Consider the following 26,744-nt stretch of genomic DNA (forward strand, 5'->3'; position numbering starts at 1 on the left):
GGGAGTCAAGTGCTTGGCTACCCATGTGGTGAGCATCCTCCATCTTGGAATCTCACTTTAGGTGGCTTCTAGGAGGGCAGGGAGTGGCCTCTACCATAGATAGCATATTACAGAAACCCCTATTCTCTCACCCCTTCCCCCAGGTATTTCCTTATAGAATCTGAGAGTGGGGATGCAGGGGGTTGACCCTGGTAGGGCTGGCTTGTCACTCTTGGAAAATCCTGAAAAAAGGAATCTGGCCAATTCTTAGTGGCATTTTTTTCTGAATACACCTAGGTGGTGTATCCAGCACCTAGGACTGATATCATTTTTTGGTGGAAAAGTCTCATTTAACTTACTATACAAGGAAGAACATTCTAACAAGAGTGTTTTGTCAATGGAACAGTGCATTTTGAGTACTGAGAGCTCTACTATTGAACATAATCAAGAAGAGAGAGGCTGGTGGACCAACTTTGAGGGACACTAAGGAAGGGATTTCTACAGAGAGTGCAAAGTCAGACATGATGACCTCTTAGATCCCTTCTACCTCTTAACATTCTACAACCCTGTGCAAAGCAGTGTTGGTTAAAAGAACTAGCTGTGGGTCAAGCATCCAAAAACCTGGGTTTGGGTCTCAGCTTTAAGTTGGGCCCTTAAACTTCTTGAACCTTGGTATTGCAGATACTATGGGCCTTCCACTTAATTGGTATCCTTTTTCCACTCTCCCTTGAAGGCAGAACTCTAATTGTGATTACATGCTAACCCTCCCATGTGTTCAAAAAAAAGATGATACAAGGTTCAGCCCCTGGAGTAAATCAAGATTTGTGTAAGACCAGTCTCCTATTTTTTTGTGTGTCACAAATAGAAAAAATGATACTTGCATGGTGTATTCACTGGGTTAATTGGATGAAGTCGATCTATCCATTCTGGGCCCTATCTATACCTTAGAGGCCTCTGCATTCTACTTTCTATCCCTGTGTCTGGGGATCAGTTTAGCATGCACCTGTGACCCATGTCTGGCCAATGGAACCTGAGTAGAATTATGCTGAAGGAAAAGGTATTCATCCTCACTAAGAAGAAGTATACAGGAAGAAACCTCCCTCTTCTTCCTGACTTGGTCATACCTGCATATGATGTCTAGGCCTATAAAGACCTGTAGGTATTTTAAAACATGGCTCCCCAAATTCTTTACTATTCCTCCCATCAAGAAGTAGAGTTATGTCTCCTCTTCTTGAATCTGAGCTCTTTTGACTGCTTGAATGATAGAATATGGCAAAAACGACTGCCAGTTTCTGGGCCAACGTTATTAAGAAACAAAACTTCCACTTCATCTCTCTTGGGACACTTACTCTTTTTTTTCTTTTTTTTTTTTTTTTGCGGTACGCGGGCCTCTCACCGCTGTGGCCTCTCCCGCTGCGGAGCACAGGCTCCGGACGCGCAGGCCCAGCGGCCATGGCCCACGGGCCCAGCCGCTCCGCGGCACGCGGGATCCTCCCGGACCGGGGCACGAACCCACGTCCCCTGCATCGGCAGGCGGACCCCCAACCACTGCGCCACCAGGGAAGCCCCTTTTTTTTTTTTTTTTTTTTTTGCGGTACGCGGGCCTCTCACCGCTGTGGCGCACAGGCTCCGGACGCGCAGGCCCAGCGGCCAGGGACACTTACTCTTAAGACCTAGCTGCCATGCTATGAGGAAACTAAGGAGAGGCCCACATAGAAAAGAACCAGCTAAGCAACCAGGAGGAAACACAGTACCAAACTGTCAGCCATGTGAGTAAGCCATCTTGGAAGTATCAATAGATTCTCCAGCCCCCAGTCAAGATGCTCCAGCTGATGCCACATGGAGCAGAGGTAAGCTGACCCTGACAAGACTTGTCCAAATTACAAATCTGTGGGCAAAAGAAATGACTATTTTTAATTTAAGGCACCAAGGTTTCTGGTGGTTTGTTACGCAGCAATATATAAAAGATACACAGTCTTCTTGCAATCATGAGGGGAGAAAGACACAAAGATAGAAAATGCCTAGGTCCTTGATGATACTGCTGTGCTGATAAATGAGCCGATCGTGGGTTCACTCTGCCTCTGAATTTATTATACAAGGCAATCATTTTTTTAAGTCCCTTTTAGTTGGGTCTTCTATCACTTGCAACTGTGATATCTTAAATGATACACTGTTTTTTCATCTATAAAAATGAGATCAATATAATTGCCCTGCTTGTTATTTTTCACCATTCACTGACCATACATTGAGAACCTGTATGTGTCAAACTAAGCATGCAGAAATCAGTAAGACAGAGACCCTCGGCTAGCCCCAGTAGCTCATGCCTGACCATCCTCCCTGCCCCCAACAAAAACTAACAAACATTCATTGTGGAAACATGAAAAACACAGATAAATGGAAAGCAGAAAAAAATAACCCATAACCTCTGTATCCTAAGACAACAACTAATTGACATTTCGTTTCTGACTATTTTTGAAGTTTTATATTTTGTGTATGTTTCTGCATATGTGTACACACATGCAAAAAACTGAGATGTTGTGGCAGAAGTTTATAAGCTTATAACATGTAGAGCAACACACATGCTTGTGCACGTGTACACACACACACACACACACACACACACACAGAGCTATCCTTCAACTTCTCTCTCAATGGGCCTCTGAGAATGTATGAATTAAAGCTATTATTTTTTAATTAAAAAAATTTATTTATTTTTGGCTGCACTGGGTCTTCATTGCTGCACGTGGGCTTTCTCTAGTTGCAGCGAGCGGGGGCTAGTCTTCGTTGCGGTGTGTGGGCTTCTCATTGTGGTGGCTTCTCTTGTTGCAGAGCACGGGCTCTAGGCGTGCGGACTTCAGTAGTTGTGGCTTGTGGGCTCAGTAGTTGTGGCTTGAGGGCTCAGCAGTGTGGCTCGTGGGCTCTAGAGCACAGGCTTAGTAGTTGTGGTGCACGGGCTTAACTACTCTGCGGCATGTGGGATCTTCCCAGACCAGGGCTAGAACCCGTGTCCCCTGAATTGGCAGGCAGATTCTTAACCACTGTGCCACCAGGGAAGCCCTAAAGCTATTATCTTTAGATTAGTTCATAAACTGCAATTGGTTCTGGAAACAGGCAACACATTAAATGTTTTTTTCTGAAGCTAAACAATGTGTCTGGCTAAGGTATATCTTGGAGCAGTAAACTGAGTAAAAGAAGGCAATTGTGTCATGTTACCAAAGTTAAAAGAACTGTATTATAAATTTAGACTTCTGACTCCTAGCCTATTCAGCCTTCCCTCAAATACAGGAGAAATGAAATAGTAGGGATGAGTTTTTAAGAGTGCTTTCCTAGAAATCCAAGATGCAAGAAGCACGTCTGAAAGCACTAATTGAAACACCCTATGCCAACTACCAACTTCTACACATTCAACTCACTTGTCTAAGAACTACCATAATTTTTTAATATCCTTATCAAGCCCTCAAATCAAACGAACCCTCTATTTTCCCTCATCCAGCTAAGAATCCTTGGTGCCCAACTTCATTCAATCTGTTACGCAAACCTCTCTATTCTTGCTCCTCTATTCTTTTGCAGCCTCCATCACAACGTGTACCCTGGAGGAACTTAGCTGCCTTTTCCACAGCTGCACGTGCTGGGCCTGCTGTGACTCAAATGACCACCTCCACTCAGATGACTACACTAATGGCAGAGCCTGAGACAAACATTTGGATGCAGGCAGTTCATCTGGGAGGGGAGCCTAGGAAACAGAGTGAAGGAGGGAAGGAAGCCAGGCTCATAAATACTACATACACTATTAAAGCTGGTTACCACTGTGGCAAATGGGCCTCATTCCCACTGGGGATCCACAAAGGACCATATATACCGGACCACCACAGGAGGGAGACCACCTCCTGTGGTGGTCATGGGCCTTGTTGCTTGCCAGCTCCAAGATCCAGGCTGTCAGGTCACAGATACACACGCAAAATGCATTATCCAGTAGAGGTTCAATTGTCTTCCCTCTCACAATGTAATAAAACCAGTCTTATTTCCAATTACACACTTTTTTCAGTATTCCTACTCAACATTCCTTTGTTCCCTTTTGAACTGGTTTTAGCATCTGTCCATTCCCTCATGAGTAATAAAATCTTTAATGTGTCCATATCTATATGAGCGACAAGATTTCATCCTTTTTGAAAAATATCTTTTAACCGCTCTGGAGCTCACAATGAGATACCCAATAGATTCACCTGTCAGAGCCAGGTAAACACTGTTCACGGAGAAGTGTGCCTTGTATGCAGTTAAAGCCCAGTCGTGTCTTTTCTTGGCTCTCCTGGGTGAAGCGAGAGCACGGACAGAACTGTGTTGACTCTGTGTTCCTCTAACTTTAAATTGCCTCTCTACTAATGTCGTGTTTCGGTTTTGTTTTCTTTCATTTATGGCCATTAAGTTATTCCACATCGTTGGCAGAAATGGATGGGGATTTGGTTTGAGGGTCTGACCATCTGGAGCCCTCTCTAAATGGGTTCATGGTTTAGAGAGATTCAGGTCCATACGATTCAGGTCCCTGCTAGGTGTGAGGCAACAGAGAATCTGGTTTGTCAGATTTATTTCTCAGTCCATTTGTTAGTTCATATCAATTTAAAATTTCATGCCCTTTGGGAAGAAAACAGCTCTTTGAAATCTGGACTGGGGAGATTTTCTGTTTGTGTTTACTCTTGATCTGTGACTGAAATTGTAGAACTGAAGCTATTTCTCTGTGGCTGTATGTCTATGTGTCTGTAATTCAGAAATTTCTTCATCTTTGTGTGAGTATGTAACATTTTCCTACCTTTGGATAGTATTAATACATTAGATTATAAAGTCTCTTAATTTAAAGGACCTCTGTTCTGATTGGCATATCTAAATAAACAATTGCTTATATAAATTGAATATAACTAAAATTTCCTAAAATACAAACACTGAACGTGGATGCATCTAGAGACTGTCATATAGAGTGAAGTAAGTCAGAAAGAGAAAAACAAGTATCGTATATTAACTCATATATGTGGAACCTAGAAAAATGGTACAGATGAACCGGTTTGCAGGGCAGAAATAGACACAGATGCAGAGAACAAACGTATGGACACCAAGGGTGGAAAGTGGCAGTGGGGTGGTGGTGGGATGCATTGGGAGATTGGGATTGACATGTATACACTGATGTGTATAAAATGGATGACTAATAAGAAAATAAATTTAAAAAAAATTGAACTACTAGTATTTTAAATGTGCTAGATTTTTATAATACTTTAATAGTTCAAATTTACATAATTTATGTAAATCTTTGACAATGACGACTAGTATAATATTTTGGGTTTAATGACAACTAGGTCCTCTCTGATTCATCAGTGTTAAGTATAATACAAGCATACATTTTTAAGCCTCTTGGGTACATTTTTCTTAAATTTGTATAGATTTATGATCAAATGAGCTAGAATTACTCCTACTGAAGGTCTAAGATTATGAAAAAAAGTCAATTTATGTTTAAGCAAATCGAGTCATTGTTCTGACAAACCAGTATTTTCCACAGTAATGAGATTTTGTAGTACGTCCCCTTGAAGAGCATTTCCAAAATCTTTAGATAGCTGAAGTCTCTGGACTGATATTATGAGATAATTTATAGAAATTCAATGGATGCCTAGAAAATGTCTAAGAAAGGATACTAAAACACTGATTACTAAGTATAATTTGAGTTTATATACTTTTGCTTCTTATTTATATATTCTACAAAGAGGCTATATCTTTGGGTTTGTAAATGAATATGTTCATTTCTGCCATGATGTGAAACTATAGAAAGGAATTGCGTGGCTGAATAAAGCTGGGTTGAATGTATTCATGAGTTCTACTAAAATGACAGAAATTTACAGCGATCAACCCCCTAGTTTGCGCCATGAAATACAAGTGAGTGCTTAAAAGTTATACTTAATTTATGTAAATGAGACTCTACAAGAATGAGTCTCTACTAGGAGTCTGAAGATAATGAGACACTTTTAAAATTAGGGGCAAAAAAGGGAATGTTTCTGTCCTGAAGTAAAATGACTTGTTCCAGAATGGAAAAGAGGAAGAATGGTGAAGAAAAAAACCTGAATGAATACAGAAAGCTGTAAGTCTGTGGAAAGAGAATCTGAAAAGTAACACCTATCTGTGTTAAAAGTTTGCCAAATCTGCCTCAGTTTTGATGGGTTTACTTGTAAGATTGTCAAAAAGAGATTGTGGGTCCTTTAAAATGAAATATTACATTGAAGCAAACCTAGAATTTATTTGCTCTCTGTGAAAATGAGAAAGTTTTTTGGAGTATTGGTCTGCTCCTAATAAGAGGTTACTCTGCACCTGTATTAGTTTCCTATGGCTGCTGTAACAAATTACCACAAACTTGATGGCTTAAAACAACGCACATTTATTCTTTTACAGTTTTGGAGGCCAGAAGTCTCAACTCAGTTTCTCTGGGTTAAAATCAAGGTGTCATTAAGGCCATGCTCCCTCCAGAGGCCCTAGAGAAGAATCCATTTCCTTGACTTTCCAGCTTCTAGAGCTGTATACCTTGCATTCCTTGGCTAGTGGCTCCTTCCTTCATCTTCAAAGCCAGCAGTGTAGCAACTCGCTCCAGTCCTCACATTATCATCTCATTCTGTAATCAAATCACCTCCTGCCTCTCTAAGGACACTTGTCATTACATTAAGGGCCCACCTGGCTAATCTACAATACTCTTCACGTCAATCTCTTTATCTGGATAGTCCTTTTGGCCATATAAAGTTCACAGGTTCTGGGGATTAGAAACTAAATATCTTTGGGGTCATTAACCAGCCGTCGACCTCACCTTCTACGTAATCTGTCCAAATAGCAGAGATTCGATATCTCACCACAATAACGCTTTGCTATGACTTTATCATGCCCTTGATTATTCTCTTTAAAGTAAAAGAAACAATAGAAGTTCTGCATTTACCATTGTGCTAATGATTTTTTTGTATTTAATTAAATGCTATATTGTCACTTTATTTAATAAATAACCAAGCTATAATCATTCATGTACTCAGATACCCACGATCTTATCTTAATTCTCAAACCTCCTGGAAATTTTTCAATTTTGCCTTCCAACACTGAATCCAAAATGAAAAGTGAAATGAAACTTCACAACATCTTTTGGATTTAAAACTGTCTGAGATTTCCCAGAGGCCCCCAGAAAGTAAAAAAGATTTGTTCCTTCACCTTATAAAAAGAGAAGTGTTAGAAATAATTGGCTTCATTTCCTATGTTAGTATTGATTAGTTGCATGAAAAAAAGTCAAATCAAAAGAGGTATTAGCCTTCCCTAGATTAAATGTGAATAGGGAAATATTATTAATATCAATATTTCAGAAGTTTTATGTTGTAAGTGACGTTCTTGGATATTTGTCAGCACCCTTACTGTCCATTATATGTTTCTAATTATCAGAGCCCTGCTGGTGCCTTCCCTGACGGTGTTAGGTAACAAAATTATAGTGTTTTTGGTCATATTTAAGTAAATTAAAAAAATAGTCGGGCACACCTTTCTTCTTAAATTTTACTAACAATTTCTAGACCAGTGCTTTTATATATATATATATATATATATGTATATATATATATATATATATATATATACATATATATATATTTTTTTTTTTTTTTTCAGTACACGGGCCTCTCACTGTTGTGGCCTCTCCCATTGCGGAGCACAGGCTCCGGACGCGCAGGCTCAGTGGCCATGGCTCACGGGCCCAGCCGCTCCGCGGCATGTGGGATCTTCCTGGACCGGGGCACGAACCCGTGTCCCCTGCATTCGCAGATGGACTCTCAACCACTGCGCCACCAGGGAAGCCCTAGACCAGTGCTTTTAAAATGAGGAGGCACATCAAACCCTTCTATGGAGTTTTATTAACATAAAGATGTTTAAAATCTACTCTAGACTTCATTGGAGACAGGCTTAATCATTACATTTATAGATATTTTCCCCATACCTCTTTTTTTTTGGATTGGCTTTATTATCCTATTTTGCATGTTACAAAATTTTTCCTCTTCAACTGTACCATTTTCATTATGCATTCGTACCAGACTTTTCACCTGTGAAAATTATCACAAGTCATAAGTGACCCCCAGACATTTAAAGTCTCTGCTATCTCCAGATACATTTTTACTAACTCTGAGGCTACCCTGAAGGCCCTACAATCAGCTACAGGACAGAAATCTTGTCTTCAACAAAGCAGGATGGTCTCAGAACTCTGTGGAAAACGACAGTAACTCTGGTACTTCAAGAAAAGGCTGTTGAGCACAGGCTTCTGACGTCATCACATAATCCCCTTTGAGACCACGTCAGTGGACAGAGTCAGAATTTCAAGAACACCTTAATTGAGAAGGAAATGGATTCATCACACGGCTCTCACACTGTCCAATGGAACAAGGCCTAGGTATACAAAGTCTGAAGACCTGTACTATAAAATCAGCCCTTTGATCCTAATCTGTCTGGCCTCCAAATAAAACACAAGTGGAAGTTCTTGAGAGTGAATTGTTGAGAATGTTTTCCTAGAAACCCAGGACACCTTGACACCTCTACACTGAAGAGTTTGGCTTCCTTTCCCCAGGGGAGACCATTAAACCCTTTCTATGTCAAGACCACCCATTTCTCAGGATACAGCAGAGGAGGCTCAACAACAGGCAGCAGGGCTGGGCTCTCGTCCCTACTGTGGACCCACTTGCCACGTGACCTTGGGAGAGCTGATCGGCATCTCTGGGCCAAAGTGGCCTCAGCTGTAAAATGGAGACCCTAAAACCAATCCCTGTCCTCTGTGCCCCACTTTCAGTAGAGAACTTTCCTTAGGAAAAGATCACAGACTGGTAACTGTACACCTCGAGCAGATATTTGAGATAATTCAGTCCAACCTCCTCATCTTATAGCCATGGAAGCTGACGTGCCCCAAGTAAACTACACTTACAGGAGACCAGAACACAGTTTGCCCCCATCTTCTTTCACTATTTTGCACTTTTGTGCCATGAAGACTCTCTCTTCCACAGTCCAGTTGGTGAATTCTTCTCATCCTACATCTCAGAACCCAAGTATCTCACAGCCGCATTATCTAACCTGTCTCCCTGCTGCAAATTGGTTTCCTTTAGTAGATTTTGCTTTAACAGAAGTTTAGACAGATTTTTCCCCACCGTGATTCTACAACCCTAAATATCAGAGAAAGCAATCTTCCGTGTTCACGAAGAACTGTAGAGAAATACTAAACGATACAAAATGAAGTTCCTTAGATTTAAAACCATACCCCTAAAAGAATAAAATAAAATAAATTCATCATCTCAATCTGTTTGAACTGTGGATTGCAGACTGGTACTGGTCAAGGAACTGTTTGTTACTGGCCAGCTCCAAAAATGGAAATTGAGAGTCAGCATTTAGGAACACAGCAATCTGGCTTCACCCCAATATTTAAGGGAGTGGGCTCATCCAGTGAATAGGGTCTAAACCAGTCCTGGAGATGTGGTACTCCAGTGATGAGTCAAATGTGAGCTGTATATCAGTCATGCATAATAGGACCTCCTATCAGTTCATAAGGAATTAGAACAAGAAGAACAGATAATACTGGCCCTACACTAAAGGCAGTTTGAGAAGCCCTGTACTATAATACATCATTAAATGAGAAAATTGATCCTTCTGAATACTGTGAACTGAGAATTAATCTGTGGTGTGAGTAACAAGTTCAAGTCTCTGTAGTGGCCAGACAGTTACTAGAAGTGAGTGAAGTGGGTGAGACATGAAATCCAAAAGAGACAAGTGGCAGACCAGAGGCCTGACCTTAATGGGAGAGCATCTCGTATCTCCAGTTCACTGCAACCACAGGGACACCCAGACATTTTGATTTCACGAGAGAAGCCAGAAATCCAGATATTCAGGGAAAAAGTCTGTGATTTTAAATGTCAGCAGCTTATGAATTTTCTTTCAAGACGTCTGTGTAGGACTAACAAATGCCATCCAGATTAGGTCTGTAAGCTGCCACTGTGCAGTTTATGCTTTAGGAAAGGATGTATTAGAGGTTACTAGAAGGTCCCTCATTTTAAAATTCTAATTTGGGGCCCCAAAGTCCTGTTCTAAAAAGTCAGAGCCACATGACTGCAGGACCTGTCAGACTCGGGGACCAGGGGAGCCTGGGCCTTCAAAACACCTCTCTTCTCAGAGGTTGTCTTCAGTGGGAGGCCAGCCTAGGTCCCAGGCCTCGTGTTCATGCCAACAGCAAACCGACGTTACTCTCCAAGGTCTTTCCAGGCTCGACTCGGGGGCTCATGCCGTCCCACACGTGATGTTTTCCCGTGTGTTGACCTGTGTCTGGTGTCTGACCCTGGCCGGCCCTGACACTGCTTTTGATCACAGACCTCGTTTGGCAGCCACACCCTCCCCAGCATCTGTCCCTACTCACGCCAGTTTTAGTTTTCCCACTCCCAACAGGGCACTGGTCGTCACTGGTGTTCTCTCTGTAGGGCTCGCGTTAGAATAAATCCCTCTTCACCATCCCCCTTCCCACCTCTTCAAAATGTACAAAAAGCCTAAACCTGGTTGCCTCATGCTTTCCCGGGGCAGTGGTTCTCACCCTCTGCCTGCCCTCCTCCCCTGTGTGGACGATTCCCGGTCCCGTGTAGGAGGGGATTTGGCAGGGGGCGCAGTTAGACTGATGACGTGCTGGCCGGGGGGCCCCATGTCTCCTGTTAAAGCCACAGGCACAGCTGAAGCACGATTCTTAAAGGGATGGTGGTATAACTCTGCCTGATTCTCCCATGTCCAGGTGACTCTGCAGAAGGTTTGCCAACACGAGGTCAGTAAAGCTCAACCTCCAAACTCGGACATCAAACAGAGAGTGTAAAAGAGCTCAGGAAGCCTGGCTCCCTGCAGGTGTCCCGGGGACCACTACTGCTGACTACGGCATGGACTGTAAGGGGACCCCCGAGCACACACACCTGCTAATCTGATGTGGCTTACCCACCTACTATGACTTCTCTGGCCCTTAAGGAATTCCTCTGGTGTGACTTTTTTTTTTTTTCACATCTTTATTGGAGTATAATTGCTTTGCAATGGTGTGTTACTTTCTGCTTTATAGCAAAGTAAATCAGTTATACATATACATATGTTCCCATATCTCTTCCCTCTTGCATCTCCCTCCCTCCCACCCTCCCTATTCCACCCCTCCAGGCAGTCACAAAGCACCAAGCTGATCTCCCTGTGCTATGCGGCTGCTTCCTACTAGCTATCTACCTTACGTTTGGTAGTGTATATATGTCCATGCCTCTCTCTCGCTTTGTCACAGCTTACCCTTCCCTCTCCCCATATCCTCAAGTCCATTCTCTAGTAGGTCTGTGTCTTTATTCCTGTCTTACCCCTAGGTTCCTCATGACATTTTTTTTCCTTAAATTCCATATATATGTGTTAACATATGGTATTTGTCTTTCTCTTTCTGACTTACTTCACTCTGTATGACAGACTCTAGGTCTATCCATCTCATTACAAATAGCTCAATTTCATTTCTTTTTATGGCTGAGTAATATTCCATTGTATATATGTGCCACATCTTCTTTATCCATTCATCCGATGATGGACACTTAGGTTATTTCCATCTCTGGGCTATTGTAAATAGAGCTGCAATGAACATTTTGGTACATGACTCTTTTTGAATTATGGTTTTCTCAGGGTATAGGTCCAGTAGTGGGATTGCTGGGTCATATGGGAGTTCTATTTGTAGTTTTTTAAGGAACCTCCATACTGTTCTCCATAATGGCTGTACCAATTCATATTCCCACCAGCAGTGCAAGAGGGTTCCCTTTTCTCCACACCCTCTCCAGCATTTACTGTTTCTAGATTTTTTGATGATGGCCATTCTGACTGGTGTGAGATGATATCTCATTGTAGTTTTGAGTTGCATTTCTCTAATGATTAATGATGTTGAGCATTCTTTCACGTGTTTGCTGGCAATCTGGATATCTTCTTTGGAGAAATGTCTATTTAGGTCTTCTGCCATTTTTGGATTGGGTTGTTTGTTTTTTTTGTTATTGAGCTGCATGAGCTGCTTATAAATTTTGGAGATTAATCCTTTGTCAGTTGCTTCAGTTGCAAATATTTTCTCCCATTCTGAGGGTTGTCTTTTGCTCTTGTTTATGGTCTCCTTTGCTGTGCAAAAGCTTTGACGTTTCATTAGGTCCCATTTGTTTATTTTTGTTTTTCTTTCCATTTCTCTAGGAGGTGGGTCAAAAAGGATCTTGCTGTGATTTATGTCATAGAGTGTTCTGCCTATCTTTTCCTCTAAGAGTTTGATAGTTTCTGGCCTTACATTTAGGTCTTTAATCCATTTTGAGCTTATTTTTGTGTATGGTGTTAGGGAGTGATCTAATCTCATACTTTTACATGTACCTGTCCAGTTTTCCCAGCACCACTTATTGAAGAGGCTGTCCTTCCTCTACTGTACATTCCTGCCTCCTTTATCAAAGATAAGGTGACCATATGTGCGTGGGTTTATCTCTGGGCTTTCTATCCTGTTCCATTGATCTATCTTTCTGTTTTTGTGCCAGTACCATACTGTCTTGATTACTGTAGCTTTGTAGTATAGTCTGAAGTCAGGGAGTCTGATTCCTCCAGCTCCGTTTTTCGTTCTCAAGATTGCTTTGGCTATTTGGGGTCTTTTGTGTTTCCGTACAAATTGTGAAATTTTTTTTCTAGTTCTGTGACTTCTGGTCAGGCATCCAGGAGACTATGCTTTGTGCTAAAACAAGCCACGGCCAGAAGCCAAAGTAAACAGCTTTTCCTAATCAAATGCTAGTTAACCAACATGGCAGGATTTGAGTATCATGATCGATTCCCTGGCACCACCCACCCTGGAGGCATCTCCCTGTTGGCTGAAGGTCACTGGAAGATGAGGAACCATGCCCTGGACACCAAGAGGCTCCACTTCAGGGACGGGGTGGCACTGTTGGTGCCATGATGTGACCAGCTGAAGGTGACTCTCCACCTGCAGTCGCTGGGGAGAGGCCTGCTGGCCACTCACGTGAGCAGAAGAGCAAGAGGGGGGCTTGGCGGAGGCCAGGAGGCCTTCACGGCTCTTCTAACGAATCACAAATTTGTGCGGTGGACATCTTGGCAATGAGGCTTCTGTAAATGTTTGGCTGAATGAGCACCAGGTGTCAAGAAAAGTTTCCTGGATTAAACAAGCACCTACTCCACCGAGCTCTAAGCACACCCGACACTGTTACTCTAGATAATGCTGTGAAGTTGGCAAAGGCTCAGTCAGCTCCAAGCTTTATTAGATGGTACAAGGAAGCAGAGATGGTGAGTCACCGGGCAGAGGGGAGCAGACAGGGCGAGGGCTGTCTGGTTCCCGGATGCAGCCCTGGCTTTCCCCCTGCACAGGAGGCACTCTCACTCTTGTCCCCCCACGAGCTTCGAGCTTTGGCAAGCCGGGGTTTTCACAGCCAGAGGCCCAAGCATCCAGCAGTCACGGGAGAACCAGGCCTGGCGGCACCTTGGGGAAACCTGTCTGAGCATCTGGTACACGGGGAGGGAGACACAGGCAGCCATCTGTTAAGGGCGTGCCCTGTGCCAGGCTCTGTGTTAAGCCGCGGTTTACAGGCACACGGTGACTTAGTCTTTGGGAAAATCCCAAGATGGAGGAACGCTGATTATCCCCGTTTTACAGGTGAGGAAGTTGCTGCCCACAGGAAATAGATGAATGTCCAAGATCATGTAGCCAGAAAGTGGGGAACTGGGATGGTGAACCCAGGTCCACTGATGCCACAGTTCAAGCCAGCTGCGCAGCCTCTGATCAGTCCTTTATGACAGGCCAAGAGGCAGCAGACGGTGGCCCTTCAGCATATGATGAACAGGAGAAAATGCCAGATGTTGACATGGCTAGGAGAGCAATTAGATTTATTCTTCACTTGATGTGACAACTCCTTTTTTAACCTAACACAGCACGTAGAGTGTTTATAAGAATTGTGTGTACTTTTGAGTCTATCACTTGGGACAGAATTTATATACTTATACATCTTAAAACATGTATTCAGCCACTGCTAACTCTGTTCCTCTCTCAAATAAATGATCATAGGTTAGGTGTTTCATCTGAGAATGAGATTTATAATTGTGTTTACAATGGGATACATTCAAAAATAAGTCCAGTAATATTTAGTAATCACAAGAACTGCTTGAATTGCAGATGGTAGGTTTATATAATATTACTATTTAATTTACCAGTGTCCACAAGAGAGGACAGAAGGGTATCTTCCACAGAGAGTATCACAGAACTAGCTAAAAAGCCCTGTCTCAAGTCCTTGTTTTGTAATGAGGCAGGATATAACGAAATAATATATGTCAGGAACCTGGGAACCATTTTTGACATCTCTCTCTGCCTCACCTTCCCATTCAATCAATCATCACCTTGTTCCACTTCTACATCATTAATATGGCTCCAATAACCCATTTCTCCTGTTCCAGCCCAAGCCATTATCATTCTCAACTTGACCACTGTAGCAGCCCACTTCCTGGCCTCCTTGTTTCTCCCCTCACCCCTTCCAATCCATTTTCCAGAGTAATCAGCTTCTAAAACTAAATCTGATCATGATACTGTGTTGTTTAAAAATCATCAATGGCTTCCTCTTGCCTCTGGGATAAAGTGTGAAATGCTGGGATGCCCTTTCTTGCTTTTCCTTCATTTGACTTCTCCTCATCTACCAGATTTTGGTTTCAACTTAAGTTCCTCTGGAAAATTTTCCCTCATCTCCCAGACTTGGTTAGATTCCCCCAATAGACCCTTACACAGGACTTTCACTTTGCAGGATTGACCTGAAATAAAATAAGTATATGACTATCTGTTTCATGTTTCTCTATCATGTTCCAAAAGGATATGTGCCGGTCCACCCTGTTCACCACTTTACCCTCATAGCCCAGCACAAGGTCAGGAACACAGGACGTTTTCAATACATATTCATTGACTTCATGAATGAATTCACATAAATCTAACCCCAAATCCTGCCTCCTCTGGTAGACAATGAGTACAATTTCCAACTTTAATAAGATGGAGGTAATCAGATCTATCTCACAGGGATGCTGTGAACATGAAACACAATCATGCCAATCACAGTGCCTAGCACAAAGCAAGGATCTGAGAAACAGTCATCATTACTACCAACAGGACCACCTTGACTGGAAGAGACAAGGGCACTTTGAGATCCAGGCAGGCCAAATGGCAGGACGCGGGGGCCTTCACAGAGCACAGTAACCTTGGTGCACTCACCTGGGCCTCAGACCAACCTATCTTCCAAGGTCCAGAGACTTGATCAAGCCCCTGAGAGCTGACTAGTCTCACGCAAAGACTGAGGCTCATAGACAGTGTCCATTATTCACTGACTATGGGAAAAAAACTCTCCAATAATGTATGATTTCATTTATATGAAATATGTACAATAGGAAAATCCACAGAGACAGAAAGTAGGTTAGTGATAGCCAGGGTCTGGGGAGGGGAAATGAGGAGTGACTGCTAACGGGTATGGGATTTCTTTTCTACGTAAGGAAAATATTCTAAAATTAGATAGTGGTGATGGTTACACAACACTGTGAATATCCTAAAATCTACTGAATTGTACTCTTAAAATGGTGAATTTTATGTTATATGCATTATACTGCAATTAACAAAAACCTCTCCAGTGGACCACGTGGCCAGCTCCACCTCCCCTTTAAGCTCTGCCAAGGCCAAATTCATCAATGTTTGCTCAGTGAGCATAGAATCAGAGAGAAGGGGTTATATAGACTTTGAAAGTTGAATGGGGTCAGGTTCTGATGGACTTCATGTCCCTCTCCTGTCAAGAATGGACATTTCTATTGGTCTGGACACAAGGTGTGGCAGATACTGTTAGCTGCCCACTCAATATCCATTCCTCCTCTTATAGTTTAAGAAAACATAATTTCCTTGTGGGTGGCAAGGGGCCCAACCCTGCGCAGGTTATGACTAGTCTAGTCCAGCGTTCCCAAACTTTGCTGAAGATAAAAATTACCTGGAGCATTTATTTAAAAAACAAAAGAGAAAAAATCAAGAGACATATCGTAGGCTCCCATTCCATACCCAGCAAATCACAATTTCCAGGTTATCTGTAGATTTTTAACAGGCCTCCCCCCCCCCCACCTCCTGTGACTCTAATCAACGTCAGCAAAGTTGAAGGAATGCTGCTGTAAGCCACTGGTGGCAATCATTTCTATGCCCAGCTTTCCTAGCATTTCTTGCACCGAGGTGACCATGTGACCAGTCCTGGTCAATGAGACCTAAATAAAGTCTATTAGGGAGGTTTCTAGGAAAGCTTTTCCTTACTAATAAAGGAAGAAAGACACTCGCCCTTCTGCCTTCATCCCTCTTTCTACCTTGAATGCAGCTACAATGGATTCTATGCAGTAGCAACCCAAAAGAAAGACCAGTGGAACTTCAGGAACATCAACTCTACCATTGAGAGCAGCTGATATAATGCCAGCAACGGCCTAACTCCAACTTCATCTTAGATAAGCAAAATAATGGGTTGTTTAACCTTGTAGTCAAGTGTTTATTCCTTGCACCAAATGCATTCCTAATCATATGACAGATATTGCCAATGTTTGCCTCTGTGACACACCCCAGCCTGTCCTCCAATTACAACTGCCTTTCCCCTTCCGGGTGAGGGATCCCTTCCTCAGATATGTTAAGGCAGTGATTAGGGTTAGTCAAAACCTACACAACTGGCAGTCATCTACATTTTTAAGAGGACCATGCCCACTTCCTTTCTCTCTATATATTTGATTGATCATTTAATTCTCAGAGGACTTATTCCAAGTTCTTGGGGGGCATGTCACAGATATTCTTTGTGACACTGACATTTTATGAGATATCTCATATTTTATGAGATAGACATTTCATTTTCCTGAATAGAATTCTGTCTGAAAAACTGTAACTAGGGTTGGCAAACTTTCTGTAGAGAGCCAGACAGTAAATACTTTATGCTTTGTGGACCATGCTTTCTGTGTTGCAACTATTCAACGACTCAACTCTGCTAAAAAAACAAACAAACAAACAAAGCAGACATAGAGAACAGGTAAATGAAAGGGTGTGACTGCATTCCAATAAAATTTTATTTACAAAAACAAGCAGTGCCTGATTACACCCATGGGCTGCTGTTTGCCAACTTCTGAACTAAAAGACAATCTTCATTTTCAATAACTTGAGAAAAAAATTGAATCTACTTGTAAAAATCAAATAGGTTATCACCACATCTGGTCTCTTGCTGTGTTCCTGCCACATAGAAAAATAATGAACTGGGAAGAGGGTATAGTGGCATGCAGAGGACTCACCTTGGTCGATGCCCATTCTAGTTATAAGTCCTTAGAGAACAAGGATGCTGCTACATTTATTGAGCACCTACTGTCTACCTGGGGCTGTGGGAGGCATTTTCACATAAATGTTAATCCACCAAGGTCCAAGATCTCAACCTAAAGTCCTGATGTATCTTAAGAATTACAGTCACTCTGAGGTAACCTGGATAAGGGATACAGTCGTAACATGCAAATATCCTGTGACCCAGCCATAAATTAAAGTCATTTTACCATCCAGCCTAGATTATAGGCAGAAAGAGGATAATACTGAGGGAAGTGAGATTAATGAGTGATTTATTTTAAAAGATTCCAGTTTCAGTGCTGTCTTAAATATGTATTTTTTCAGCCTAAGGCTTTTAACTCACTTTTGTTTATCTATATAGCAAAACTTACCAGAATATCTGGTTTTCATTTACTAATAATATTAATATTTGTGAAGGATTCTTTCCTCTTTTCATATGAAGGTTTTTCACTTGTGTCCAATGCATGTACAGGTTTTTTCTTTAAAATTTGGCTTAATCAAAACCTGCCCTCAATTTGATGATGCGAGAATAGCCCAAAGGTTAGAGAACTGTGTTCATTTTAAAGCTGAGATACCTATTAGAACTTCAAGAAAACAGGACAGTGCTCTTGATTCCCTCATTCACCACAAAAAAGCTGTTACAACCAACTGTGTATCAGCTGGTTTACAACTATCACTGAATGACAGAGGCAAAAACCAAAGAGGCCCAGCCTCTGGCGGCTGTATTTTCAGCCTACGGCAAGTTGTATTTTCCAAAATGGTCACAGCAGTGAACTTCTAGAACTCTGCCATTCCCCAACAAAAGTCAGAGATTCCTTTCCTCCCTTTCCCTTGAACCTCTACAGGATTCCTGACTGCTTCAACAAAGAAAATACAGAAGTGATGCTGCATGACTTCCAATGCTGGATCACAAAAGGGATACTCTACCACCTGGCCCTCTCTCACTCTTCGGATACTTGCCCTTGAAAGCAGCCACCATGCTGTGAGGAAGCCCAAACTAACCTACATGGAGAGATGAAGTGGGGAAGATCTGAAGCCCCGAGCAACAGCCAGCATCGACCATAAGAAATGCGAGTGAATGAGTCCTCAATGGATTCTAACTCTACATCTTTGATCTACCCCGGCTAATACACAGTGGAGCATAGGTGAGCCCTGCCTAAAGGGCAGATTCATAAGCAAAATAAACGTCGTTATTATTTTAATTCACTATGTTTTGAGCTTAGTAACTGGAACACAGACTTAGGATTGGATGCACATATAAACGAACTTCGCCAAAAACAAGATAAACCTTATGTTTCGCTCTCCACTTTGATTCCCAAATGCAAATAGAAATTAAAAAATATACATACATCTTCCGATAGTGACATCCTGCTGCAGGGCGGTTATATACAGCTGCAGGGTCAGTTGAGGGGCTGAGCCCAGGAAAGCCTGGATCACTGATGCCCGGCTGAATGCAGATCGGTGGGTGAATAGCTTGCCCTCTGCCTGGCCCACTTCCTTCTCAATTTCCTCTGAGAGGCCATTTTTTGGCATCTGTCGCTTCTTGGTGATGCTGACATAAGGCTCTTCAATGTGGTTTGACTGACAATAGATGCAGAAGACTTCAAAACACCTGGAAACAAACCAGCAAGTCATGATAATCAGAGGCAGACAGGATTCTGTCTTTTCTCAGTCACCCTGCTTTCACTTAGCCTGATTCTCAAAGCCTTGACTTGGTTACTCTGAACCGTAGCCTCTCCTCTAAAATCATCCTCTCTAAGGACCAGTTCTGAGCATGCAGTCCTCTTGAGGCCCTCCACCAGGTCAACTGGCCTGAGTGTGAACCAAATTCAGAGGTGATACCGAAGGCCACTGAGGCAAGGAAACCAAGTAGAGAATGGAATAGGAAGTGGTTCAGGCTCCAGAGCCACAGAAAAACATTCCATTTCCCTTCCTGACACATATTAGCTGTGCAGCCCTGGACACGTCATTTAACCCAAGCCCTTTCCCTCAATTACAAAGCAGAGATAAAACCTACTTTGCTGCACTGTTATGGAGATAATACAGTATATGGGTATGTGTGTATGCATGTATATACACACACACATATGTTTGTGTATATATATAGATATATATATATGCACATATATATTTTTCACATCTAATAGATGTCCCAAATCACCTCAGTTAAAACAGCAGCTACGGGACTTCCCTGGTGGCGCAGTGGTTAAGAATCTGCCTGCCAATGCAGGGGACACAGGTTCAAGCCCTGGTCCGGGAAGATCCCACAGGCCACGGAGGAACTAAACCTGTGCGCCACAACTACTGAGCCTGCGCTCTAGAGCCCTTGAGCCACAACTGCTGAGCCCACGCACCTAGAGCCCGTGCTCCACAACAAGAGATGCCACCGCTCGCTGCAACTGGAGAAAAGCCCACGGGCAGCAACGAAGACCCAACGCGGCCAAAAATAAATAAAATAAAATAAATAAATTTATATATATTTAAAAAAAACAGCAGCTATGGTTGGAAGATCCCCCAGTAGTTTCCCATCTAGAATTCCCCTGGAAGACCACATTACCATCTCTGCTCTCTTAAGCTTTTACGGGACATGACTAAAGTCAACCATGCCTGGAAGCCTGCCAGCTCTGTCTTATCTATGGAGTTTCAAGCCTGCCCTAGGGATGGAGCCTTAAGCAGTCACCCTTCTAGACTGATAGAGTACCTGGCTTTTAAAATTGGATTTCCCTCTTTAGGTAATGATATGGGTATCAAAGACAGGAAGAGTACTGACGTATACGATTTATACACACACACTCACAAATGGATTGAGGGATTGATATAGGAATGGACAGATGTGTGAAATAAAACATTAACTGTAGAATCTAGGTGACAAGTACTTGGGTGTTCACTGTACAATTCTTTCAAGTTGTCTTCTGTATGTTTGTAAATTTTCATAACAAAATGTTGGGGAAAAGTATTTTTTTCCTAGGAATAAGAAAAACGTTCATGGCCTTAGGTTTAAAAATTGTTAAAGGACATTTTTTTCCCCAAACGTGCATTTTTATAACAACCTTATAATGCTGCCAGAAGATTTTATGGCTTCGTTTATTTTATTGAGTATTGTTAACTTTGTTCTCTCACCTCGAGGCAACCAGGGCAACAAGAATACACGCATAATTTGAAAGAATAAAACCTGATGTAAGAAACGAAATGCAGGAACTTCTTTAGTGAATACAAACTGGATATATTTTGTGATTATTATCCTTGTTCGTTTGTTCCTGAGAGAAAAAAAGGTACGTAGTAGTATGGGGGGAAGGGGAGGGAGAGTGACAGGCAATTATCTGCTACATTTTGTCCACTGGGGTCATGGACACTTTATTACATGAAAATATGTAAAACAGTGTGGACCAGCTTGTTCAGCTGAAAACAATGAAGTTCAAGGTTTTGAGTTCAAGTCCAGCTTATCCAACTGAATTTGTTCTGAGGAAAAACTCAAATCTATGACTGAGGACTGCTTGAGGCCTAGCAACTTTACACTGTTGGACCACTGACCACAACAAGGACTAGAAGACAGAATAAACTGACCATCTTCTTTATTCTCAAATATGTGATGAATGCAGATGCACTCTGCTAAGTGCTGTGGGGAATGCAAAGATAGCTGGATACCCCGCCTCATTCAGAGGTGCTCACAATCTAAGCAAGAATATGGGACCTATACATAAGAAGGATAATAAATAATTAATACAACTAATATTTATATAGCCCTTTCAGTTTATAAGATATTTCTCATATATTTCCTCACTTAGAAAGAAAGCCTACTGCAAAAATTTGAATCATACCATTATTTGTAATAGCAAAATTCTGGAAATACTCTAAAGGTCCTCAAATAAAACAATGATTAAATAAATCCTAATATATGTATTCAATGAAATATTATCCAGTCCTTAAAATTGACAGTATACACATACATATACTGATATATAAAAATGTTTCCTATATTTGGTAAGCAAAAGGAGTAAATTACAATGGAATATATATAGAAAATTCCATTTTTAATAAAAAGAAAATTACATATATATACATACACACAAATCACACACACATACACACCTATACACGTAAATAGTAAAGTGCCTGAGCTGGCTCATACTGACTCATGAGACAATTAAGTAGTTCGGAATTTTTTTTTTTTTTTTGTGGCTGCATTGGGTCTGTGTTGCTGCACACGGGCTTTCTCTAGTTGCAGCAAGCAGGGGCTACTCTTCGTTGCAGTGCACGGGCTTATCATTGCGGTGGCTTCTCTTGTTGCAGAGCATGGGCTCTAGGCACACGGGCTTTAGTAGTTGCAGCATGTGGGCTCAGTAGTTGTGGTACGCAGGCCCTAGAGCACACAAGCTCAGTAGTTGTGGCTCGCAGGTTCTAGAGCACAGGCTCAGTAGTTGTGGCACATGGGCTTACTTGCTCTGCAGCATGTGGGATCTTCCCAGACCAGGGATTGAACCCACGTCCCCTGCACTGGCAGGCAGATTCTTAACCACCATCCCACCAGGGAAGCCCAATAGTTAGGAATTTTGTGAGCCAGTTCTTAAACAACTTCATAACTTGAAATAGGCCATAATGGAAATACTTAAATCACAGAAATCAGCAAATACTACAAATCAGGGCTTCCACTCCCGCCCTGCCACCCCCAGACAGTTTACGGTTTACCAGCTTACCACTGTAAAAATATTAGTAAGGATATACAACAAAACATTAAGAATTGTTTTCTTTAGTTAGCTGGATTAGAACTTTAAAATTTTTTTAGTTGTGCTTATCTGTTTTCTGCCCTTCTGTTGTTTCAACAACAAATATATTTTACTTGAATAATAAAATCAAGCTCAGAATTTTTTTTTTTTTTTTTGCGGTATGCGGGCCTCTCACTGTTGTGGCCTCTCCCGTTGCGTAGCAACAGGCTCCGGACGCGCAGGTTCAGCGGCCATGGCTCATGGGCCCAGCCGCTCCGCGGCATGTGGGATCTTCCCGGACCGGGGCACGAACCCGTGTCCCCTGCATCGGCAGGCGTACTCTCAACCACTGTACCACCAGGGAAGCCCAAGCTCAGAATTTTTAAAGACTAAAACAAACAAACAAGTGAAACACCAGCACATGTTAAGAGCTGAATGAATAAAATGAAGGTTCAGAGGAAAAAGCAATTCTCTGGATGCTGAGGAGGGGCTGTGTTTAATGGAAAGCATTTGCAGTCTACCAATGGAAATGAAAGAAGGTCCCAGAAGGAGCTAATCACAGAGGTGGCCCTGAAACCCAGGCGTACCCCCTTGCAATCCACTGTTCTTCCCAACTAATAAAAATCTTAGCACAGAGTTTCACATGTAGTAGGTGTTTAATAAACTTGTGAAAGGCCCTAAGACTTCTGCTATTTGCCACTACTGGTTAAGAAAGCTGATAAGAAACACACTCTACTATTCTTCTTGGAATTCTGCAAGACTCATACAATTACTCCAAACGAGTTTTGTTTTGTTTTGTTTTGTTTTACTTGAGAAGTTGTCTAAATGTAGCCATAAATTAAGTATTTTCATCAAAATCATTCAAGGTAGTTTTTCAGTATTGCGTAGACCAAGGTTTGGCAAACATTTTCTGTATTTACAAAGAGTAAATATTTTAGGCTTTGCAGGCCCTGGTCTCTATTGCAACTACTCAACTCTGCCACTGTAGTGCAAAGGCAGCCACAGACTACACAGAAATGAATGAGCGTGGCTGTGTGCCAATAAAACTTTATTTACAAAAACAGGCCATAGGGGGATTTCACCTGTGGGGCATAGTTTGCTGATTCCTAATGTAGGTAATCAGCAGGTTGATCTATTTTTTTTTCCACTTTATCCCATTTTCAAGCGCCATAGTGGAAAGAGTTTATTCCTTAGCTGAAACCATGCATGTTGGTGTCAGCACAAATAATCTGTGGTACCAGAGACCCTCTAAGGTAGTTAATAAAAACACGTTTTCAAAAGAAATACTGATTATGATTTCCTATACGCCACGTTATCTTCCTATGACACACATGCTCTGAGAAGCTACACAAGAACCAAACTGGTTAAAAAGAAAGAAAAGCCACTTGCATAATCTCACTGAGCCTCAATTCTCAACTGTAAAAAAAAGATAATGACAGTTAGCTCACAAGGTTTTACAGTGGATGGAATTAAATACTGTATGTAAAAGCACTTTGCAAGCAACAAGAAAACTCTTCAAACTTAGGTCATTATTATTTTAAAGTCTTTTGAAAGTTTACTAAAGAGAGAAGTACAATGGTGAATCATCTTGCAATGTTCTATAAAAAATACTAGACTCACAGATATAGAGAACAAACTAGTGGTTGCCAGTGGGGAGAGGGAAGGGGGAGGGCCAATATAGGGGTAGGAGATTAAGGGGTACAAACTATTAGGTATAAAATAAGCTATAAGGATACATTGTACAACATGGGCAATATAGCCTATATTTTATAATAACTATAATTGGAGTATAACCTTTAAAATTGTGAATCACTATATATTGTCCACCTGTAACTTATATAATATTGTGTATCAACTATACTTGAATAAAAAAATTACTAGAACTTCTTAGCTTTTACTTTATAAAGCCAGATTTTTATGTACCATTTTTCCTCATTATACCAGTGAAGAAGAATGGGGGAAAATTCCTAGAACCTGTAACTCATTTATATTTACTCCTTCTCCCAGTTAATTTAAAAAGTTAACATAACTGTAAAAGAATGATAAACAAATTTTGCTGTTGTTAAGAGGTGCTTTTCCCCACTCTGGTTTTCCAGAGTATCTATTATCATTCACAGTAAGATTGTCCTTAAAATAGAAAAAAATAAATTCAAGACATTATTCAATGTTTGTATTGTTCCAACCTAGGCTTAATGAGGAAACAACCCTTCAAATTGCAACTACAGTTTTAAATATAAGACTGATATAAATGAAATATGGTGCTCTCCCAATGCCTCCCTGAAGAAGGAGCGGGGCCTAGTTTGCGGTCTTTAGCCCATAATTATTACAGTGTAATGTAATGCAGCTGAACTGAGTGAACTCAAAAACATCATCTCACCTAAAAAGAACATGAGTTTGGTTAGTTAGTACCCACCCCAAATTAAACAGAGCTAAATTATCCCAAAACAGTTTTAAAATATTACTAAGTTCAATCGATAAGAAGGGAAGAGAGACTCTCCTTTGTTTGGGGGAAATAATTTTGATCTTTATGTGAAGCTGATGTCTTAGAGTTAGAATAGAAGCAAACAGTCAGCAGGAAGAACTTGCAATAAGATATTAAGTCACACTAATACACAACATCAAGTTGCTTTTCTTTTCATCTGGAAGCTAAGAGGCTTGGAACCACAGTTTGCGTATCTCAGCGTGGGTCCAATATCTTCTTGAAAGAAATCAGCTGCATTAGAATGAAAGCGCCCTTGTTAACGGAAGCGGGTTGTTTATTCCTTTGTTTTTTATGTTTTATTTTGCTTTTCCCCCAAAAAGACATTGACCCGTTCAGAATTTTCTGGAAATAGGTCTCTTTATGGTATTGAAACTTTATTTATAGTTGAGAAGTTATCTCTCCAAAGCACCAAACTTTCTTTCTTTAATAAAGTTAAAATATTTTTACTGTAAAAACTGAAACATGTAGAAAAGTATAATAAAAGAGTAAATGATGCACTTTTCTATATTTTTCAGGAGAAAATGAAAATCACCCATAACTCCATCATCCAGAAATTACTACTCTTGCGTCTCTGGCCTTTCCACCTCTTCCAATTCTTCTACCACCTACATCTAAAGTTCAGTATTATAAATTTGTTTCTAATCCAGATAGAAACCCTTTGTTTTGCTTTTCCTACAGAGATGAAAGATATCAAAACGACACATTTAAAACTCTCTTCATGGTCCTTAGATAAGCCAAACTCTACTTCATTACCAGGGATTTCTTTTTCTACTTGCTTTGTGTTAATACAGTTTAATTTCCAGAAATGTCACTAACAGTTTTTCTCAACGCCCAGCAAGTGTTGGGGTCTTCATGACACTTGTGTTCCAACTTCACTGACTGCGTTTAGAAGTTAGGCAGGGCCCCGAAGACATTTCTACAACCCCGTGTGTTACACATCCGAGAGAAAGGAAAGATGCGTGGATTTCTAGAGTCATGTATGTCATGTATGAGAATTACGTTAAGTTAATATTTGTGAAAAGTGCAGAACAGTGCCTGGCACACTCCACGTGTTTGATCAATTTAAATTCAATCAGCTGTATACACTTCTACTCTAACGGCCATTTAGAACCCACTTCCTAAGGGCCCGTCATGACACAAACTCATCCTGCCAGATCTCACCTGATCTCAGGGAAAGCATGTCTTTTATGAGGTCGAAGTGTATAAAACTGACCTTTCTGTTCGTCAAATTCAGTTGACTATCAGCAATTTCCTACGCTCGCCCCTAACAGGAAGGCGGTACGCCCCGGCTCGATTCCCACTCTCCCAGGTTCCTGTCGCATTCCTGTGACAGCAACGGTGGAGCTCAGGAGCCGAGGGGCCGGCGTGGGCCCGGTCCGCGACGCCGGCCACCTGTCCCCTCCCCCGGGAGGCCCGACCCCGCCGCCGGGGGTCCCGCACGCACCTGAAGAGTGGCCCGAGCTGTAGCAGGTGCAGCAGTAGCACGAGCGGCCGGTCACGGCTGAAGTCGCGGTGCACGAAGAGGAGCGTGAGCTGCACAAGGGCGCAGGGCAGCAGTGAGAAGAGCAGCGTCAGCGCCTGCCACATGCCGTCCCCGCCCGAGCGGTAGGTGCTGCTCAGGTACAGCGCCGCCGTCGTCTCGGCCACGAACAGGAACACGGACGCCAGCACCGAGCCCGGGAATTTCATCTCCGCGCGTCAGCGGCGCGCACCGGCGACAGACGCGGTGGCGGTAGCGGTAGCGGTGGCGGCGGCGGCTGTCCCGGGGGCTCCCGGCATGCCCGGCCCCAACTGCTCCCGCGCTACGCGTTGCCCGCCAAGGGCGCGAGACCCGGGCCCTGGAGCTGGGCCTGGGGTCAAGCAAACCCGCGGGGCTGGGGCGGGGCGCGCGGCCGGGTCGGGACACGCCCACGCGCACCGTGCGCCGCCCGCGCGCCTCAGTGCCTGCCGCGTCTCTGCGGTGACGAACCGTAGGCAGGCCGCGAACCTGCGCCCAGCTATAGCCCGCGCCGAGCCCCACAGGAGGCGGCGGGTCCCGCCGGCCCCGCGCGCAGCCGCTGGGTCCTAGAGCCCTTTGGTCGGCGCTCGCGTGGGAAACCGTCACATCCCTTCGAAAACCCGCAGCCCATGGGGCCCGGAATCGGGGTCAGGATGCCTTTCCAGCCCAGTCTCTATT

General features: G+C 42.5%; 1 protein-coding gene across 1 annotated transcript in view; it reads right to left on the reverse strand.

The window, feature by feature from the left end:
* XK (X-linked Kx blood group antigen, Kell and VPS13A binding protein) overlaps positions 1 to 26,291 on the reverse strand; it is a 49,653-nt gene extending 23,362 nt beyond the window's left edge. Inside the window, exons 1-2 of the mRNA XM_060002183.1 lie at positions 26,013 to 26,291; positions 18,733 to 18,995 (exon numbers count right to left, since the gene is read on the reverse strand). Of these exons, the coding sequence (XP_059858166.1) occupies positions 18,733 to 18,995; positions 26,013 to 26,257 (508 nt within the window). The 5' untranslated portion in view covers positions 26,258 to 26,291. The remainder of the gene's footprint in view (positions 1 to 18,732; positions 18,996 to 26,012) is intronic.
* Positions 26,292 to 26,744: the final 453 nt, after the last annotated feature.

Source organism: Delphinus delphis, chromosome X, assembly GCF_949987515.2.
Source record: "Delphinus delphis chromosome X, mDelDel1.2, whole genome shotgun sequence".
Classification (NCBI taxonomy): Eukaryota; Metazoa; Chordata; class Mammalia; order Artiodactyla; family Delphinidae; genus Delphinus; species Delphinus delphis.